The 21,400-nt window shown below is 41.7% G+C and overlaps 2 protein-coding genes across 2 annotated transcripts in view; both read left to right on the top strand.

The window, feature by feature from the left end:
• Positions 1–1,197: 1,197 nt before the first annotated feature.
• On the top strand, positions 1,198–2,863 carry GPR61 (G protein-coupled receptor 61). The gene has a single exon (XM_068966632.1). It carries the CDS (start codon positions 1,508–1,510, stop codon positions 2,861–2,863), a length of 1,356 nt encoding a protein of 451 aa, XP_068822733.1. The 5' UTR covers positions 1,198–1,507.
• A 4,143-nt stretch (positions 2,864–7,006) lies between these two features.
• Positions 7,007–21,400, top strand: part of GNAI3 (G protein subunit alpha i3) — a 46,282-nt gene continuing 31,888 nt past the window's right edge. The window contains exon 1 of the mRNA XM_068964739.1: positions 7,007–7,226. Coding sequence (XP_068820840.1) covers positions 7,109–7,226 — 118 coding nt within the window. The 5' untranslated portion in view covers positions 7,007–7,108. The remainder of the gene's footprint in view (positions 7,227–21,400) is intronic.

Genomic DNA, 21,400 nt, shown 5'->3' with positions numbered 1-21,400 from the left:
AGAGATGGGCAGCTATCATATGCTTTATGCCCTTCTGGCTTTGGGAGCAATGGAGGCTGGATGAATTGACTTCCCAGGTTCTTGCCAGTCGGACGTGTTGTTTTCACTGGTCCTTCTAAACACTCCCAAAGGAGCAGCTCTTTGGCTTGGGCGTGGTGATGTTAGAGCAAACTCAAGCGCAGTCTTTCCTCTTTTCAGGTGATCTCTTCCCAGTGGTAGCCTCAGTTCAGTGGGAGACATTTTTAAATTTTTAATTAAGTAACTACTTTTTATTTTTGGCTGTATTGGGTCTTCGTTGCTGTGTGGGTTTTTCTCTAGTTGCAGCGAGCAGGGGCTACTCATCATTGTGGTGCACTGGCTTCTCATCGTGGGCAGTTTCTCGTGTTGTGGAGCATGGGCTGTAAGGCGTGCAGGCTTGCAGTTGTTGCTCTGTGGCACACAGGATCTTCCTGGTCCAGGCATGGAACCCGTGTCTCCTGCATTGGCAGGTGGAACTCTTTACCACTTAGCCACCAGAGAAGTCCGAGAGACATTTTTAGAGATGTTTCAAATTCATCAATTATTCACTGAATGTCTGTTGTGTTGCAGCCACTGTGGAGGGCACCTTCAGGTGAAGCATGGCACGGTGGGCTGGAGTGCTAGCCCTGGAGCCAGGCCTCCTGGGTGTGTGACTGGACCTGGCCACTTACTAGCTATGCGACCTTCGGTAAGTTCCTTTATCTCTGGTAGGCCCCAGTTTTATCAATTGCAAAATACCTCATAGGGTTGCATAAGGATTAAAATGAGTTAATTATGTGGAGTGCTAGAACAGGGCCTGGCATGTGGAAAGCACCATATATACATTACCACTCATTAGGATCTTATTAATAAATCCTGCAGCATCTTCCAAACACAGTTGTGAAGGAGGTATTATTCCTTTCATTTTACAGGTGGCTTTATGAGGAAACTGAAGCTGAGAAGAGCCACAGAGTTAGTAATTCCCAGACCTGGGACTGGAAACCGGATCTCGTGCTTATTCTCTGCAACGACTCCTGCCATTCTGAGGAGATAAGAAATCAGGAAATTTACATAAGCAACCTTAAAACTGGGGCACGATCCCAGAGCTCAGCGGGACCCTGAGAAAGGGAGACAGAGGATTTAGACTCTGGACAACAGTCCTTGAAAGGGGAGAAGGGTGTGGAAAAGAGAGGAAAAGGAAGTGGAAAAGGAGCTGGAGACCACTCAGAAGATGGAGTGTTGAGTGGGTGAGGCTCCTTCATCGCTCCCTCCCTTGCTTCTTTGCAGTCACCAAGGTGGACCAGAGCTGCCTCCTGAGCCCTCAGTCACTGGCCTTGAAGGCTGCCAACAGGAGCCTGCTGAGAGGCTCCAGCAGGGGGCGCTCTCTCCCCAAGATCTGCACACACAAAATTGGGAAGCCTGGGCCTGGGCTTGCCATCCCAGGGGCACTGGACTAGGATGGGGGATGGGCCTGTGACAGGAGGTGCCCTGGGTGTCCTCTTTCGGCCCCATGGAGTCCTCACCCATCCCCCAGTCATCAGGGAACTCTTCCACTCTGGGGAGGGCCCCTCAAACCCCAGGTCCCTCTACTGCCAGTGGGGTCCCAGAGGCAGGGCTGCGGGACGTGGCTTCAGAATCCGTGGCCCTCTTCTTCATGCTCCTGCTGGACTTGACTGCTGTGGCTGGCAATGCGGCTGTGATGGCTGTTATTGCCAAGACACCTGCCCTTCGAAAATTTGTCTTTGTCTTCCACCTCTGCCTGGTGGACCTGCTGGCTGCCTTGACCCTCATGCCCCTTGCCATGCTCTCCAGCTCCGCCCTCTTTGACCATGACCTCTTCGGGGAGGTCGCCTGCCGCCTCTACTTGTTCCTGAGCATATGCTTTGTTAGCCTGGCCATTCTCTCAGTGTCGGCCATCAACGTGGAGCGCTACTATTATGTGGTCCACCCCATGCGTTACGAGGTGCGCATGACGCTGGGGCTGGTGGCCTCTGTTCTGGTGGGTGTGTGGGTGAAGGCCTTGGCCATGGCTTCTGTGCCAGTGTTGGGAAGGGTCTCGAGGGAGGAGGGAGCTCCCAGCGTCCCCTTAGGCTGCTCACTCCAATGGAGCCACAGTGCCTACTGCCAGCTTTTTGTGGTGGTCTTTGCTGTCCTTTACTTCCTGTTGCCCTTGCTCCTCATCCTAGTGGTCTACTGCAGCATGTTCCGAGTAGCCCGTGTGGCTGCCATGCAGCACGGACCGCTGCCCACGTGGATGGAGACCCCCCGGCAACGCTCTGAGTCTCTCAGCAGCCGCTCCACAATGGTCACCAGCTCGGGGGCCCCCCAGACCACGCCACACCGGACGTTTGGGGGAGGGAAGGCAGCAGTGGTCCTCCTGGCTGTGGGGGGACAGTTCCTGCTCTGTTGGTTGCCCTACTTTTCTTTTCACCTCTACGTCGCCCTGAGTGCTCAGCCTGTTTCAACGGGGCAGGTGGAGAATGTGGTGACCTGGATTGGCTACTTCTGCTTCACTTCCAACCCTTTCTTCTATGGATGTCTTAATCGGCAGATCCGGGGGGAGCTCAGCAAGCAGTTTGTCTGCTTCTTCAAACAGGCTCCAGAGGAGGAGCTGAGGCTGCCAAGCCGGGAGGGCTCCATTGAGGAGAACTTCCTGCAGTTTCTTCAGAGCACTGGCTGTCCCACAGAGTCCTGGGCTTCCCGACCTGTACCCAGCCCCAAGCAGGAGCCACCTGCAGTTGACTTTCGAATCCCTGGCCAGATAGCTGAGGAGACCTCTGAGTTCTTGGAGCAACAACTTACCAGCGATATCATCATGTCGGACAGCTACCTCCGTCCCGCTCCCTCACCACGACTGGAGTCATGATGGGCTGGTGGACACTTGGAGGGTGATGGGGCTGAGGGCCAGTTATAACTGCAAGGAACTCCTTGTGGGATCACCTTTTCCTGGCTAGCTGGGGCTGGGGTCCCTGCACAAGGCTTTTGCTTAATGTTTTCTGGGTCAGCAACAGAGCCAACTGGATGGATATGTGGCAAAAGCCTTGGACATGGCTATGATCCTTGACTACTGGGGGAGGGAACCTGGTGAGATGGTGACGAGAGTCAAGGGTCACGAAGGTGAGATGATGATGATGATGATGCTTTTCAACCAGTGAACTTTCCAAGCTTCAGAAAGCAGGGACATTCTAAGGGCAGGAGCTGGAGGATATAGGGCAGCAGGCCAGGCATGGAGTTATTCTGAGGACTCTTTAGGATCTTTCATTTTTCAGTATAAGAGTCCATGGTAGAAACTGCACCCAGGCAAAGTAAGAAAATGACCCCTGACTTCTCATTTCCTTGCTAGGCTTAAAAAAAAGGACAAAATTGCAGCCAAGTGTTTCCATTTAACAGATTTTTTTTTTTCTAGTTTTAAACCTGAGGTCTCCTTGAAGTGAGAGGACCAGCCTTACTCCTTGCTTGAGTTTGGTCAGAGAAAGGGGAAGTAGTAATCAGGGCCCATAGCGTAGAAGGGAGGAAAGCTGACTGCAGCTCTGTCTCCCACCTTCCAGGAACAGCTGTTCTGTTGCATTTCTTCTCTCTCTTAGACGTGAGAGATCAATTTTGGGACTTAATCTTAGCAGAGGAAAGATTAAAGCAAGATGGCTTTCTTTGTCTTTTAGGATGAACTGGAAGGATTGGGGGTGGACTGCTGAAGGTGGGGGTTAGCATTTGAATTGCTAAGGTGGTTGGATACAGAGAGGCCCATAATAACCCTGACCAATAATACTGTAAATCTTTATTTTCCAGAACTGGCCTCCCTGATCTCTCTCCTCATGGCAGTGACCCATCGCCAGCCCCTTGGACAACCGGGTACAAGAGACTAAGGTTGGGAATGGGAAAGGTGGGGTTTCCATGGTTCATTAAATGCTTCCTTACTCCCATTCATCGCTCTCAAAATTAGCTTCAGTGACAAAGACTTAAATATCTCTCCTATCTGCAGCCCTGGGTTGGACAGGGGGCACAGGAACTGGGCTCAGCTGTTCACCGATTGAGACTGTAGGAACTCTGTTAGGTGGTACCGATGGCAGTATATTCAGGGGAGGGGGAATAACTGCAAAACTGGACAGGACACCCATCTGGGACTACCTGTTCATCCATTCCCCTCATTTCAATCAGGTAATATTAAAGAGTCGAGGCAGGACCAGATGGTGATGTGATCTGTATTTGAACAAATTCCTGGTTTATTGAGCTTCAAGGGGGAAGTCGGGTTGGTGGGAGTAGGATAGCTTCCCCTTCGAACAGCTAATAAATAATTTTTATTATAAAAAAGTTATGCTGATATCAACATTGACTCCTTCAGTTCAACCCAGTGCATAATAGCTGAATACCCCACTCTCTGGGACTCACACAGATTTATAGTCACTGCCTTCAAGGAGTGCACAGTCTTAATTTGATCAGGTACCTTGTTTTATATTTTGACAGAGCATTCACATATAGTAAAGCATTTTAGAATTTTAGAGAAATATATTGAAAAATATGTTCATGGTTCTAACTTGAGAGTTCAGCCCATTGCAGCAAGATGTCTACATGGAGGCTTCCTGCAGACTGGAAAGTGTGGGGGTTGCAGATGAAACCCTAGTTGAAGAAAATGATTTATTAAATGAAATAGGGCAGCTTTTTCTCTCCAGATCTAGGAAATTTTCCAGGTTTCTGTCTTCCTACTGCTAGACTTATTTTAGCGCAAGGCCTACTGCACTGAGGAGTTCCCTCAGATAATTTATACGTCGAAGAGAGTCCTTTGCGATTGAAGGCATGTTCTCCACCACTCTCTCCTCCCTTTTAAGATAAATTCAAGAGGAATCGCATTTCTAGACAGGGGAAACCGTCCAAACATCACTGATGAACCAGTAGACTGAGCGTTGCCAGCAGGTGGCAGTGTGAGTCTAGTGGAAATAGGAAAGAGGCGTGTGGGTGGGGAGGGGGAGCATTGCCTGGCAGCCATTTTGTTAATTTATTTTGCCTTTTCCTTTGACTCTGCCCTCCAACTCTTCCTTGACCATACTTCAGAAGGAGAGAATCTTGAGTGCAAGGATATTGCTAATTTAGGCTGAAATTTCTTGACACTGTGACCTCACTGGCGTTTATTACAGAATTTGACATATGCTGGTTTATTCGCATTTATTTTTCCTTGAGTTGATCATGAAGGAAATAAAATTTTCTCTTCTATTCTGCCGAGAACTTTCCCAACAATTTCTGTCATGACCACCTTCCAGGAGTATTCTAATCACCAGGACCACTTGGTAAAGTTCCATATGTAATTCTTAAGCTTGTGAAAGCAGTTCCTAGGCAAAATTTGACTTATAAATCCACTGCAGAAATCAACAGGTTGACAAAATTGTGCTCTCAAGTTATTTTTTCCCCTCACCCCAGTGTTGTTGGAGTAACTCTCAATCCTAAATGAAAAGCTGTTGTCAGGACTTCCAGGTAACATCTTATAATGGCATGGTAGAAAAGGAGTGAATTTGGAGTCAGATCTACTTATTCACTGTGTGAACCTGGAAAGATGCTTAATTTCTCTGAGCCTATTTGTTTATCTGTAAAAATGTGGACAACCCACAATCACAGGGGTGTTGTGAAGAATGAACGAGATGACACATCGAAGTACCTAGCCATACCTGGCAAATAGGTACTCCATAAATATTGTTTTTTCTTCCCTTCTTCTTGCCCTTTCTTCCCGTAAGTATTGATATTCTAACAGTCACTAGGAAGAGTAGGAGGCTTGGAACTTTGAAGAACTGGCATTGACAAATTAAGGTGCATGAAGCTGTTTAATGTGGTTTTCAAGAAATCCCTCTAATGATCATCAGTCACCGTATATATCTTTCTGTTGGGATCTTATATTCTAAGGTCTAGGTTCGATTGGGGAAATAATATTTAATCATAGGAAAAGGTCTTGGAGGCTGCAAGAGTTCCCCTCCCTAGAATGTACGGTGAATGTTTTTGTGGGGCTCTTTGGAAGTAACGGTAACGTAGGGCTACTTTCACCATAGAATCCAGGATTATGAGTAAAAAGAGTATCAGTGTGGGGCTTTCATAGGGGATTTATCAACCTCCAGGTGATACTATAGCTGAGAAACAAATCTTAATGACTTCTCTTTTCGTGTGTTACCACAACAGGAAATTTTAATAGAGATTCACAGGATGCACTGGTTTGTTTTAGGGTGTGGAACTTTGGTTGACTAATCTTGGTAGAAGTCCTAAGTCCTTAACGCACGACAATATGTCAGGGCTAAATCTGGCTTGTGTGGGGGAAAGGCAGCATGGAAATTTCATGGAAAAACCACATTCTTACCTTATGTAAGATCTGTTACCGATTTCAAGAGATCCTTTACCGACATAGTAGCTGGGCAACTCAAGCCCACTGGGTACCAGTAGGTGAGCCAGAGGAGAGGGCAGAAAGGGACTGCGAAGTCCCAGGCATGGTGGGTCTTAACTTATTCCAGACGTGGAGCGTGACTGCGTCGAGGCCCAGACTGTAATTCTCATCCCATAGCTCTGGCTGGGACGACGCCAACAGACAAACTATCCTACACTTGGTCTCAGATCTCCACAGCCAGAATTAAACTGGTTTTCTGGCCAGTGGAAAAATTCCCAGCAGAAGTTCCCGTGCGGATTGGGGGCTTTTACTTGGGAATTCCCATTCCCCACGCCAATCGGCCGTGCGACCTCGGGAGGGTGCCTTGAACCGGAGAAACCAGTCCCTGGTATCTCTATATTCATCCAAATAAGACAGCCAAAAAGGTGAAAGGGGATTAAAGTCGAGCGGCGCCCGGTAAGCTCGACAGGGCCGCCCTACATCTCGGAGCCGACGCTCGGCGTCCTGGTCTCTCTCTCTCCCCGTACTTCCGCTTTTGGTTAACGCCTCCTTTACCCCAGCTAAGGAGGTCGAAGAAGTAACGGCCGCGGGCGTTGCCGGAAGTGTCGTAAACGCCGGATATCCGGTTTCTCTGGGCGCCCTGGGAGCTGACGGAGAGGGCCGCCGCCCAGCAGTAGACTGTGTCTCCGCCTGCCAAGCCGCAGTCTCCGCGGTTTTTGAGTGAGCCCCGGCCCGGTCCCTTCTTTCGCCGCCGCCATGGGGTGCACGTTGAGCGCCGAAGATAAGGCGGCGGTGGAGCGAAGCAAGATGATCGACCGCAACTTGCGGGAGGACGGGGAGAAAGCGGCCAAAGAAGTGAAGCTGTTGCTACTCGGTGAGGGGCTGGGGGCGGGGCTGGCGGGGTGGTTTAGAGGGCCCAGGCACTTGAGAGTCCTAACGGGGGGTCGGGCCGGGCGGGAGGAGAGGACCCCGAATAATCTGGAGGGCGTGACGGACGTGGGGCGGGGTGTGGGGTTGTGGCTGGTGCCGGAGGGCATGAAGAGGGGGTGGGGTTTTGGGGTTGTAGGAATTAGGCTGGAAAGAGGGTGTGCCACCGTGCTGGGATTGTGTTTAGCAAAGGAGCTTCTAAATGTGGTCCAGTAGGACATTGAGACTGTATTAGGAATATGGGAAAAGCTCATAAAGGAAGAGCTGATGTTAGAGAAGGTTTTTCAAGGGAAGGGTTAGAGTGAGTTGGTGTTGAGGACGGGAGAGTGTGTTGGGCTTGTATAATGGATTGTGAGTTTGGAGCGTGGTGATACTTTATGACATTAGAGCTGGGGGGGGGGCTTAAATAATTAATATAAATAGAGAGGGGGTCTTGAACAGAGTGGTCACGTAGGACCCTGTCATTTATTAGAGAGTGGACATTTTGAGCTCTCGCTGAGGTGGAGGAACCCTGGATCATCCAGGAACATAAAGGTGTATGGTTGAAATAACTGAAAAGTTCTCAGGTGTAAAGGGAAGGAGTTTGAGTATAGAGGCTTTGTGTACTTATCCACTATTTCCTATTATTTTTATTTTCTTAAAGTTTTTTACAACTCCTTCCACTGTTTTTATAAGAGCTGGTGTGAGCTGAGGATATTTAAAGCCTGTCTTGTTTGAGGTTTGTGGCATAGGATGTGATGATGACAATAGATTACACAGTGAGAGTTGATGAATATTTGCTAGGGATGGTGTGCAGTGGGAATGCAGTTATCTTAGGATAAATTATGGAATTGGACTTACTGTAAAAGATGTGATTGTGACAGACTTCTGTTGAGCTGGGGTTTTTTTGTTTGTTTCTTCAAACGAAAAATACTGGCTTCAGGAATTACTGTTTATTTTACTTGACATTGGTTTTAAGTAGTTTTTATGTACAGTCAGATGCATTTTACTCAGCCTGGTTGGTTTTAGAATTTTTGAGAAATTGTTTTCTAGAAGCTCAGTGAATCATATAGAATACCCTGATTGTCAGCTTACCAATAAATCAGGCCACATTTTTTCTTCACTGTTAGTATTTTCTAGGGATCTGTTAGGGAAGAATAAATGGAAGTAATGGTTTCTGTAAGCAGTAGAACTTTGCTCTTTAAAACAGTTGATTTTGGGGAAAAAGAAGTTGCTTTAGGAGAAGTGCCAAATTTTTATGGTGTGAAGCTCCAGAGGACAGAACGCACCACCGTAACCCAGGGTTTATTCTGCGTTCAGGGTGCTCTTGCTAGTCTTTTCATGGTAACGTGTTTGACAGTTTGTAGATTGCAGAAGCCTTGGTAACAGCTTTTTGAATAAAGGGAGGAAGTTATGCACTGGAGTTTGAGCCTTCAGTTTGAATACTTAATCTTACAGAATGTATGAAAAAAAAATTGGAAGTTCCAAACTGCTACTCTTCCATATAACGGGTATCATTTGTGAATGAGCATGGTCCCTGGTACGTAGTAGATGTTTAAATATAAACTGTTAACCAGCGTGTGTCAGCTACTGTTGGACATAGCTCCTTGGGACCTTTCAGGTGTTTGATATAAACTGTAGTACTCAAGGCATTAGCATTGTTTCTATCGATCAGTTGGTTATGAAAGTAAAGGTGTGTTTTTATCGTCTATGGTTATTTTGGTTTACATTCATAATCAGAGATCCCCTCAGGATATTAGGCTGTTGTAATACAGGACTTTATAAATAGTGCATTTAATTAAAAACAAAATTAAACACATGATCACTTAGGAAATTTCAAAAGCAGTAGGTAAAAATCAAAGTACTACAACATTTGCTTTTCCTTTTTAATCAATTTCATTGTTTTAAGTAAGTTTTTTTTAATCTTGAGCAAGTTAAATGAACAGATTCAAGCAGGTTGCGGAGAGAGATGCATTTGCTTGAGTCATGACATAACATATATGAAATTAAAGTTATCTTCTTTGCTATTTCTATAAACAAAATGCACTCATCACAGTAAACAAATAATTTTGCTGTTGAATACCTCCTTTGATATACATGCAAGTCATTTTTACTTCCTCTCTGTAAAACTATCAAACTTGGTCTAAGTTGCAGTCATTGTTATTATTTTAACAAAATGAATGTTACCAATTAAAGTTACTATAGAAATTCAGGAGGAATGCAGTATTATAATTGTTTTGTTACTTTTTGTTTAAATTTCTTTTAGATGTATTATTGAGAAGCTCTTGATATACTAGTGTCTAATCATAATATTCTGTAAAGAAACAAAATTATGTTATACAGGGCTTCCTAAGCAGATGGTAGTGCATAGGAAGGCTTGCAGTGTGCTGTTGGCAAATGTTTTATGGTTTTGAAATTTTAAATCATTTTTATGATTTTAAATCATTTTGTAACTAACTTTTCAAATTTCACAGCAGTTAGAATGATATTTGAACATTTTTGGTATGATTCCACCAGTACACTTTCTGAGTTTGGTAATTGAAAATATTTGATTTGGAAGATTTATACCAATTAGTGTTTAATATCATCTATAACATTTTATACTTTATTTTTCATGACATAATTTTATAATATAAAAAAAAATGTACGTTATTTTCATCAGGTCCCTCCAGTTTATTTGGCAGTCTATACAAGTATTATAATTTTAAGCATGCAGCATGATGTGACCAAAGTTGGGAATCACCGGTATAATGGATATGAGCATTGCTTTTGGAGTCACATAAAACTGAATTCAATTCCCACCTCCATTTACTAGCTGTGAGACCCAGAGCATGTAACTTAACCCTAGGAGTCTTATTTTCATATATAAAGTGGGGATGTGATACTTATTTGTAAAGCTCAAATGAGATAATATGTGTAAACTGTTTAGCAAATAAATACTAACTAAACGGTGACTTCTGTTACAACGATTGGAAAACGTCATTTTAGTTGCTTTTTTCAAGAGTGTTTCAGACAGATATTTGATTATTTTTCAAATATTAATGAACCCTTTTCAGAGACCTTCAAAGAATTTTAATACAACTCTTTTGTGGTAAAAGGAATTAAACATTATCTTTTAGTTTTGTGAGTTATTGAATGGTCTACTCCTGTGCTGTCTCGATCCATTTCTTGATAGTTCCCCTTAGCAGACCTTGAGAAAGCATTGTTATACAAAATGAGGTTAGTGCTTTCTTTAGGATTTTGCTGGTAGTGGCAGGGCAAAAATTAAGTTGCATGCAGAGTAGTAGTTAATCAGTTAGTAAAGTTGCTCAGTCGTGTCCGACTCTTTGCAACCCTGTGGACTGTAGCCCACCAGTCTCCTCCATCCATGGGATTCTCCAGGCAAGAATACTGGATTGGAACTATCTAATTCACTTAAACCCTATATTTTAGAATTTATTTACATTTAAGTATCTGCATGTTACTGACTGAATATGCTTGTTATTGAAAATCGGACTGTCCTTTTATAAATATGCTATTATTTTAAACTCTCATAAGACGATATTCTTTATAATGTTTGCTATTTGTTTGGCATAAGATTCATAGCTTTGATTTCTTGTGATGATGCATCTCATGCCTGGGCAAAAGAAACTGGCATAAAAAATTGAAATTCACATGCAAGAATAGGTTGGTTTGTTTTGTATAAGAATTTACTATTCTTTGTGTCTTTTATTTGCATTTCTACAGTCTGAAAGTGTGGTATCCTTTTCAGCAGTTACAATATTGTGATCTTGCCTGAGTATGCTAATTCTGTTGTAAGTACAGGAATGACCATAGAGTTGGGTGCTTAGTACTTCTGGATTTGATGGGACCTTTAACTTTGTAATGGTTGCTGCAACTGTGTTTTGTTAAAAATAATTTTTAGCATATTAAACATATTTTAGTCTATTCAGTTCAGTTCAGTCACTCAGTCGTGTCCGACTCTTTGTGACCCCATGAACTGCAGTACGCCAGGCTTCCCTGTCCATCATCAACTCCTGGAGTCCACCCAAACCCATGTCCATCGAGTCGGTGATGCCATCCAACATCTTATCCTCTGTCACCACCTTCTCCTCCTGCCCTCAATCTTTCCCGGCATCAGGGTTTTTTCAAATGAGTCAGCTCTTCGCATCAGGTGGCCAAACTTCTGGAGTTTCAGCTTCACCATCAGTCCTTCCAATGAACACCCAGAACTGATCTCCTTTAGAATGGACTGGTTGGATCTCCTTGCAGTCCAAGGGACTCTCAAGAGTCTTCTCCAACACCACAGTTCAAAAGCATCAATTCTTAGACGCTCAGCCTTCTTCACAGTCCAACTCTCACATCCATACATGACCACTGGAAAAACCATAGCCTTGACTAGACGGACCTTTGTTGACAAAGTCTCTGTTTTTTAATACGCTATCTAGGTTGGTCATAACTTTTCTTCCAAGGAGTAAGCATCTTTTAATTTCATGGCTGCAGTCACCATCTGCAGTGATTTTGGAGCCCAGAAAAATAAAGTCTGACACTGTTTCCACTGTTTCCCCATCTGTTTGCCATGAAGTGATGGGACCAGATGCCATGATCTTAGTTTTCTGAATGTTGAGCTTTAAGCCAACTGTGTCACTCTCGTCTTTCACTTTCATCAAGAGGCTCTTTAGTTTTTTTTCACTTTCTGCCATAAGGATGGTGTCATCTGCATATCGGAGGTTATTGATATTTCTCCCGGCAATCCTGATTCCAGCTTGTGCTTCCTCCAGCCCAACGTTAGACTACTACTAAAAATCTTTTAGTTTGGGGGCAGATATCTCTGATAAAAATAGTTCCTTCCCTTTCAGATGGTTGGTAAAACTGCAGACCTTGAGCTCTGCGGTCTTCACTCTGCCTCTCCCCCATGGTGTGCCGCTTCATGCTCTAGTTGCTTGGAAGGGAAAAGGGAGTGGATGAGTCCCTGCAGATATTTCCTCTTTTTCTTCCAACCCACTCTCTCCTTCCACAGGTCTTTCACATCATGCCTTTAAAAAAAAAAAACAAAAAACCTGGGATGTGTGTACTCCTTAGGGCTTCAGAAGATCCATAAACTTTATAAAATTGTTAGCAATATTTGTGGTTACGTGGGGTTTTCTGGAGAGAAGAACCGTATTTTCATCAGGTTTTTCTATGATGCTGCCTAACCTCCTTAAAGTCTGTCATCTTTGGACCAGGAAAATCAGTAGCTGGGCAAAAATGGGACATTCAAAATGCAAAGGAAAAACCTAGACACTGGAAAATCTTTTACCTCTTTTCTCTAAAGGTTTTTTACTTGGAATTTTGAGAAAACCATTTACTGTGCTTGAGATGGCATCTCTTTCTGCAGTTCCCCAGTGATTAATGAACTGCTCACTGCTGCTTGCGTCAAGTCAATATATCCAGTACAGAACCTGCCTCCCCTCTTCACTTCTCTTCTCCAAATCCGCCTCCTGTGAACCTTTCTGTTCTGGGATTGTCATTCTCAAAATCACCTACCCTGAAAACTGAACTTTTTTTTTTTTTAACTCCTTGCTTGCTCTTATCCATATAACCAGTCAGTTGCCAAGTTCTGTGACTCAGTTGTAAACCAGATATTTGTATTTCCTGGACCAGTAAAATTATTTTTTTTTGTTATTAACTCCACTCATGTCGCCAACATTGTATTTTTCTTGTAAATATATTTTTTAACTATCCCAAGCACCATCTATTATAATTACTATTTTAGTTTCCTTTCCTCCATGAAACCTTTTTGATGTTCTGAGTTGGATGTGATGTATCCCTCTTTTTGAAACCTCATAGTACTTTTTATGCTATCATCTACCTTATATTATGGTTATTTGTAAACTTAGCAGCTCCCAACTATGTATGGCCTTTGAAAGCTGAGTGAACTTGGTATTTTTCTATCTTCATATCTGCTGCAGCATCTAGTATAACGCTAAGGTGTTTTGCCTGTAAGAAATAGAAACTCATTCATACTTGTTCCAGTCAAGGAGGTCTTTGTTGAAAAGACACAGTAGGCAACTTTATAGGCATCAGACATCCAAGGATAGATAAGAAATGAAATACAAGCAGGTCGAATGCATGTGAAATGTAATACATGTCCCCTCCCTCCATTTCTCCTAGAGACTGGTCACTTGCTCTGCTTTGTTGGTAAGTCACCTCTTCAGATCAGCTTTCTCTGCTCACTCAGGACCTCTTTGCTCCTACTTCCCTTCAGGTCTTCAATTTTGACTTGCTGTGATACCTCTGGCTCACACACTGCCTAATCTGGTAGTTCAGGTACTTCATATCGTCTGACTCAGGTTCCCAGGATTCTCATTCTGGGTTCCTGGAAAAGAATATCAGATTGGCCCATCCCTGTCAGGTGTCTGCCTATGGTGGGAATATGGCAGGGCTGTGGGGTATCATGAGTTTCATAAGGCTGACCCTTTCAGGGACTAGGTGGGCCAGGTTCTCTATTAAAAAGGCTTGGCTAGAGAGTTAATGTTTAATACATGATAATGCCTAGCTAGTAGACACTCATTAAATGTAAGCTGAACTTAATGGAATGAGATGAAGAGCTAAACATATCATTGTTTAGTTTTTCTTTAATTCACAAGAACATGGCTGCTAATTTTCAACATCACGTTGAATTTTGTGTGGTTGGGAGATGTAATTAAATTCAACTTCAGGTAGATGCAAGATTTTAAACTCCCATTATCAACATATCCAACTCAGAGATTTTCTTTTCAGCTGTAGGGGGCTTGAGTTCAATCCCTGGTAGAGGAACAAAGATCCTACATGGTGTATGGCAAGGCCAAACAAAACAGCAACACATCCAACCAGAGTAGTTAATGTCACTTGAATTTAACTGCCTTTGATTTTTAATTCAGGAATTAATTTTTTTAAATGCATATAATCAGTTCAGAATCTGTGCATCATTGTCCCTACTTTTTCCTGGCTAACTTTTCCCCCTGTTATTTTTATGAGCACCAGAAAATTGTCCAGAGCTAAGGGAGGAGGGAAAATGGACCATTTTTCTCCTTGTTGATAACGTTGCTTAGAGGTTTTTGTTAGAGAGTAGGTAAAAACATTTGGCAAAGAGATTGTTCTTAGATTTTAGTTATCCATGCCATGTCTTCTTCTGTTTGGTTTTATTCGGAAGTGGGGCTTGTTAGGAGAAATGGGAAGGAAGATATGCTCTAAGTATTCAGGAGCTAGAATATTAGCATTAAAGACCAAAAAATTAAAATGTGGGTCTTATAAGAATTGTCTAGAGCAGTGGACACTAAATTTGTTCAGATTACCAGTTTGTAGTATGTTGTTGTTGCTGTTTATTTGCTAAGTCCTGTCTGACTCTTTGTGAAAGTCCCGTCTGACTCTCTGCAACCCCGTGGACTGTAGTCCACCAGGCTCCTTTGTCTATGGGATTTCCCAGGCAAGAATACTGGAGTGGGTTGCCATTTCCTTGTCCAGGGGATCTTCCTGATCCAGAGATTGAAGCAGGCATCTCCTGCTTGGCAGGAGGTTCTTTATCACTGAGCCACCTGAGAAGTCCATAGCGTAGGATGAATTGGGAGATTGAGATTGACATATGTACACTATTGATATTATGTATAAAATAGATAACTATTGAGAGCCTACTGTGTAACTCAGAGAACTCTACTCAGTGCTCTGTGGTGACTTAAATAAAAAGAAAGGAAATCCACAAAAGAAAGGGTATGTATATGTCCTGCTGATTCACTTTGCTGTACAGGAGAAACTAACCCAACATTGTAAAGCAGCTATACTCCGATAAAAATTAATTAAAAACATTTGTTTTGTAGTCAACAGAATACAGCAGACTAGCACTAATAAAATCCATCTATTTGGACTAGTAACTCAGTTGAGCAGTAGGAGACAGCATGTAATGTAGGGCAGAGACGGAAAGCTGGAAGAGCAGTCCTCATCTCTGAGCTTTGTTTTCCTTTTTCTGTACAGTGAGGTCCAACCTCAGAGGTCTCTTGTCTGTGAAATTAATAATGTCAACTAGATGGAATGTTTTAGCAAGTTATTAAGAAGGCTATATTTGTGTTATTTCTCTTCTTCTTGAGTTTGATTGAAAGTAGTGTAACATAATAAAGCTGTTTAGGAAGATAGATAGAAACAAGTTTAAAATTTGAAAGACAAATTCACAAAGTACCTTGTATGTCAGTATTCAAGAGGATATAAAGTCTTCTAGTATTTGATTTTCCTACCTATTTTAATTATCTTCATTTTGTCTAATTCTTTATCAGTGTTGGGCAAGTTAGAGTTATCTTTAAACCTTTATCTATCCAGGCTGTTGTTTTACCTACGCAGCAATCATCCGTGTCATTTCTGTAATTCAAGCTGCTTGAACTGAGTAACAGTGTGTTAGGATCACTGTTGAATTGTTCCAGTTTTGATGCAGCACGGTATGTAAATGGAATACACTATTTTTGATTTCTTGCTATTAGGTGCTAACAGAAATGAACACATCTGATAAGAACCAAGCAAAGAAAGGATACCAGAAAGACCAAATTTGTTTGACTTGTACCTGAATAATGGCCTAGGTGATCTTTGAAACAATTTCAGGAGGGTGTAGTCTTTTGTTTCCTTCTGGATGTGCTGCACAGCTTATGGGATCTTGGTTTCCAACCAGGGATTGAACCAGGGCCCATGGCACTGAGAGTGCAGAGTCCTAACCACTGCACTGCCAGGGAGTTCCCAGATATGTTCTTTAGACATGAGTTTCCTTTGATTTTTGAGTTTAACTTAGAAGATATTTAAAGTTTAGGACTTCTAAGGGTTAGCTGAGATACATTGTTCCAGTACTTTTTTTTTGCTATAGTCACATGTCTGTATCTCAAATAGATAAATGTTTTAATAATCATATATAAGTCTTAAGTTTTTTGAGTGCTGTTAGTATTTTACATCTCAAAAAATTTTCATTGCTTAAAAGTAGACGGTGTCCTAATTTTTTTAGCTGCTCGTATAAATCTATACAGCTGGCATGGCAGGCATGTCTCGCCAGGATTGAAACATATACTATTTGTATATTTAAATTGTTCTTGTATTTCCTGCTTTTATTCATGTGGCCTACTGTTAACGCTCATTACACTCGTAAAATAGGGACCATTTAAGTCAGACCTCTTTAAAAATGAGCAGTATAACTTGATTCTTGTCATATTGTAATTAATCTTCCTGTAGTGATTGATCGTGCAACCTATCTACACTTGGTTAAATACTCAAAAAATTTCCTTTATCCTTTCAAGTTGGATTTTAAAAGTAAAATAGTATTCCATTGAATTCTGAGAACTTACAAACATGTTATCTTTAAACATTGTATTTGGATTTCTGTTTTAGTCATGTATTGAAATCTCTAGTTTTTATAGGTTTTATTTAATGGATAGTATTTTATACTTAGATATGACCTTGGAACTTACCAATATAATTTTAGAATCATTAGGTTAAAAATATTTTAAAATCAGTAGAGCAGCAAAGCTCCCCCTTTAGTCACTGCTTTGAACTAATGAGGAAATGAATTTTGCCCCTGACCTTGAAGTTATGTTTTACAAATTACTGTAAATTACAGAAGGATTGTTTTAGAGTGAGATACCTTTAATAGAACATTTCCGTCTCTATTTACTGCAGTTAGAACATGGGAATCGTTAACTTCAGAACAGGACTCGGTTTGAAGTAATGATATAAATACTACAGTGACTTACGTAGATATTCTAGTTCTGATGTATGTGACATGATGGCACAGTCTTAACCTTTCTGTGCAAGTTATTTTAATATTGAGTTAATGTATGTATTTCTGAAAATAAAAATTGAACTACTTCAGTTTAATTATGGAAGTCTTTTTTTTTTTTTACCATTTTGCAGCATTAATAATTCTTCACATGTTTAGGCTCATTTCAGATTATTGAAAATAATTTCCTTTCTTTGTCTATGTCTAAGAAGACACGTATGTTTCTTATTCTTTTTTGTTATTATAGTTGCAATTAAAGTCCACATTCATGTTCTCATTGATTTTGTAGTTTTCAACTTTTTCTAGACTACTTAAAAGTTTATTTAGTAAGCTTTTTGTTTGGGAATAATTTTCGGTTTGTAGGAAAGCTGCAGAAATAATGCATGGAGTTCCTGTATAGTATTTGCTTGATCTTCCTTAGTGTTGATGTGTTACATAGCTGTGGTTTATTTGTCAGAACTAAGAGATTAATGTTGATGCATTAATGTTAACTTAACTTCACACTTTATTTGAAGTTCAGCAGTTTTTCATGAATGTTCTTTTTCTGCTGCACGATCCAATTCAGGACACTGCATTGCATTTAGTCAAGGCTACTTTTTATTAAGCTTTTTGATTTTCAGTGTTCAGAAGGAGGCTTGTTTATTGACTTATTTATGATTAGGTATCTGATTGTCTTATGTGTACACAGGTACTTTGCTAGCCTGGAGATATAAATGAGAAATAGACAAAACTCTTAAGCAGTTCAAGTTGTGGAGATACACAAGTGAACAGTGGTAATGGAATGTTGTTATAGAAAGAATAGCCAGTTTTGGGAGGAGGGAGAGACATATCAGGGAAGTCCTCTCCGAGGTGACATTTGAGATAGACTTTGAAGGATGAATAGGAACTCTTAAGGCAGAGAGTAGAGAGAAGCACATCGAGGCAGAGGGAGCAGTATGCACATAGACTCAGAATATGAATGAGCACATAGGTTTGCCCTGGAGTAAAGGGTTGGCATGGGAGGAGTGTAGGAGGTAAGGTATACAGCAGATTTGGAGAGTATTGATTTGAATTTTTACTAGCTGTATTTTAAAAAGCTACATTTTACTATAAATAGATAAAGATTTGTTGTTGTTTAGTTCAACTTTGCGACCCCGTGGACTGTAGCCAGCCAGGCTCTTCTGTCCCTGGGATTTCCTGGGCAAGAATACTGGAGTGGGTTGCCATTTCCTTCTCCAGGGGATCTTCCAGACCAGGGATCAAAATGCATCTCCTGCATTATGGGTGGATTCTTTACCACTGAACCACCAATGCCCCTAGATAAAGATAAATATAGATAGAATTTGGGGGAAATCATCTGGAGACTTTGCATTCTCCTCCCTTTTATTACCTCTCTTTTTTTGCCATTCTGCTACTAATTCATGCTGTGATAAAGGTTAGTAGAAGGAAATACATGTATGAACCCAGAGTTTTTGGGGTTTGACTTACAGCATTGGTGAGCATTTATATGGTAAAGGAAATTGAAATTGTAGACATCCATAGGGATGTGTAACTGAATTTGAATTGAAACTGAATTGAAATTGTAGACAACTAAATTTATATTTTGTTATTGGTAAATTTTTAAAGTTGGTATTTGCATTCAATTAAATAGGCATTTAGAAAAGTGCTGTATGCTGCCATCAATGTTTGAGACTTAGGTAGCGATATGATTCTAATATTTTTAAATGTGAAAATTTGATGAATGGATGTAACATTACAGTTTACTTTGTAGGACATCACTGCTATGAATTATTTATATGGGTTAAATGTGTATTTCACATTTCTGTCTCACAATAAAATTTTGAGGCAGAGCTAGCTGGTAAGAAATGTGCCTATTCAAAAATAGTTTTCAGTCAGGTCACATGTATATACCATGTAATTTAGCCTTAGCACTACAGTGACTTTATGTTGCTCTGCTTTCAAAGAAATAAAAGGAAAGTTATTCACCAGAAGCCAGGATTAGAACATTGCAGCAGTCAGAAAATGAACCCCCTTCTTGCTCACAAATGACTGATCCCTTAAGCACACTTGTTATATTTCATAAAAGTGAAGGAGAGAGCCTACTTCCCCCTTTTAATTGACTTGTTGTCCAAAGAAAACACATGATCTTTAGTAACACTGTTCATATTCTCAAGTGAAAATATTTCGAGGAGAGCTACTTGGCTAAGTGAGCTGCCCCCCCCCTTTTTTTTAAACTATTTTGTCCCCATTTAGGTGGTTTATGAACGTTAACTTTCTACTTTGTGGTTTATAGTATGGCTTGTAAAATGATAGGATCAAGTCCATGAAAGATGTGAAGCTGAACAAACCCTACACCACTGTGTAAGCCAGACATATTTTGGTTGTTAGAGATTAAAAAAAGATTCTCCCCATCCCTTATTGAGTATTTGCCTTCTAGAAATATTTAATGAAAAAGTAATTGATACTGGGAGGAGACACATAGGTAACTTCAGATAACTGGTAATGTTTAACTTTTTATATTGAGTGATAGGTACACATATATTTGTTTTGTCTCACACATGTCATAAATATCTCTTCTTATATTCAGTATTTAATTGAAGCAACTTAGAAAGGTTTAAAGGCCAGGAAAGGGGTAATTGATTATAATTAGCTTTTTAAGCCAGTTCCATTCAAAGTGGTGGTCATGGTGGTTTTGTTTTGTTGGGTCACAAGGGATAGAAAACTCACTCAAACTAGCTTAGAGTTGAAGAGGGGAATTTCTGTTAAACTAGAGACAGATTTATGAAAGTGGAGGAAGAGCTGAAAAATCAGGCTGCAGAAACTGAAGCAGTGCTGGCATTGGCCACCTGCTGTCTGCCTTCATTTTGTTTCTCATTGTCTTCACTGTCCACTGTTTCTGCCTCTTTTTACTTTGTCTTTACTGATTCTCCTTGGTGTCTTCCTCTCCCTTTTGTCTCCTTGGTCCCATACACTCTCTCTTCCCTCAGTTATCTTTAGTGTCTTCTTTTGTGCAGTCTCTCTCTCATGACATCTCTGAGTCTCTGTGTGTATTTGTTTATGCTGTTTTCTCTCCACACCAACTTTCTTAATCCTTTCCTTTAGTGGGGGACTTCCCTCATGTCTCAGATGGTAAAGAATCTGCCTGCAGTGCAGGAGACCTGGGTTCGATCCCTGGGTCAGGACAATCCCCTGGAGAAGGGAATGGCAATGCACTCCAGTCTTCTTGCCTGGAAGATTCCATGGACAGAGGAGCCTGGCAGGCTACAGTCCATGGTGTTGCAAAGAGTCGGACACGACTGAGCGACTGACATACCTTTTTGGTGTTGATGTGCTATAGTGGTAGTCTAAGTTTTCACACATTGTGACCTTGTAGTTTAGGATGACTTTTTCTGTGTCTTCTAGTGCAGAGTCCTCCAATAATTGACTGGTTGAAATGGCAACCCACTCCAGTATTCTTGCCTGGAAAATCCCATGGACGGAGGAGCCTGGTAGGCTACAGGCCATGGGATTGCAAAGAGTCGGATACGACTGAGCGACTTCACTCACTCACTCCAGTCACAATACATTGAGTGGCCTATCAACAAAATCTTTGCCAAACCTGAGAATGGACATTCTCAGCACCATGGGATAAAACGGTCATGAAATAAAATCATGGCTACTGCAACTGCTGACTTTCAATGCCCATGAAAGGAGTTCAGGGTGAAAATCATAAACGAGGCACTCTGTGCTCTGGGAAAAACTGTCAGAACAGGCCTTCAGATAGTTAGATCCTTTCAGGAAAAGATTTTATGAGTTCCAATTCTTGCATCTTCTCATACCTAGAGAGACACTGACGTCATTAATGGTGACATCTGCTCTGGCTATTAAGGAAAATTTTACAGTTAAAAAGTCAAAATAGAGTGAGTGGCTATGGTTCAGACAGGGCTTCCCTTGTAGCTCAGTTGTTAAAGAATCTGCCTGCAGTGCAGAAGACCCGGGTTCGATCTTGAGTTGGGAAGATGCCCTGGAGAAGGAAATGGCAACCCACTCCAGTATCTTTGCCTGGAAAATCTCATGGACAGAGGAGCCTAGTGGGCTGCAGTCCATGGGGCACAACTGAGCGACTAACACTAACACACTCATCTTTTGGAGCTAGGTCACACGGCGTGTAGGCCTTCTGGCAGCCTGTGACTGGGTGGGTCCTGTGTGAGGTATTTACTGATTATCCAGTCATAGAGAGGGGTATGGCCCAGATCCTGTAGTTTCCAACCCCCAAATGAAATAGGGATGTCTCCAGAAGAGGTTATGGGCAGGCAAGTATTCTTAGTATATCAATTAAGTTTAAATTTCTTAGTGCACTTTTAGTCTCTTTGGTGATTGGTATATAGTTACTTCCTAGAAAAATCTTTCTCAGAGAGGAGATCCTTTATCTTTGTCCTGTT

This window comes from Capricornis sumatraensis, chromosome 2 (genome assembly GCF_032405125.1).
Source record: "Capricornis sumatraensis isolate serow.1 chromosome 2, serow.2, whole genome shotgun sequence".
Classification (NCBI taxonomy): Eukaryota; Metazoa; Chordata; class Mammalia; order Artiodactyla; family Bovidae; genus Capricornis; species Capricornis sumatraensis.
This window is presented reverse-complemented; position numbering and strand designations above follow the sequence as displayed.

Excerpts from the sequence above, each read along its gene's own strand:
- GPR61 (XM_068966632.1), top strand. The coding sequence starts at position 1,508 with ATGGAGTCCTCACCCATCCCCCAGTCATCAGGGAACTCTTCCACTCTG.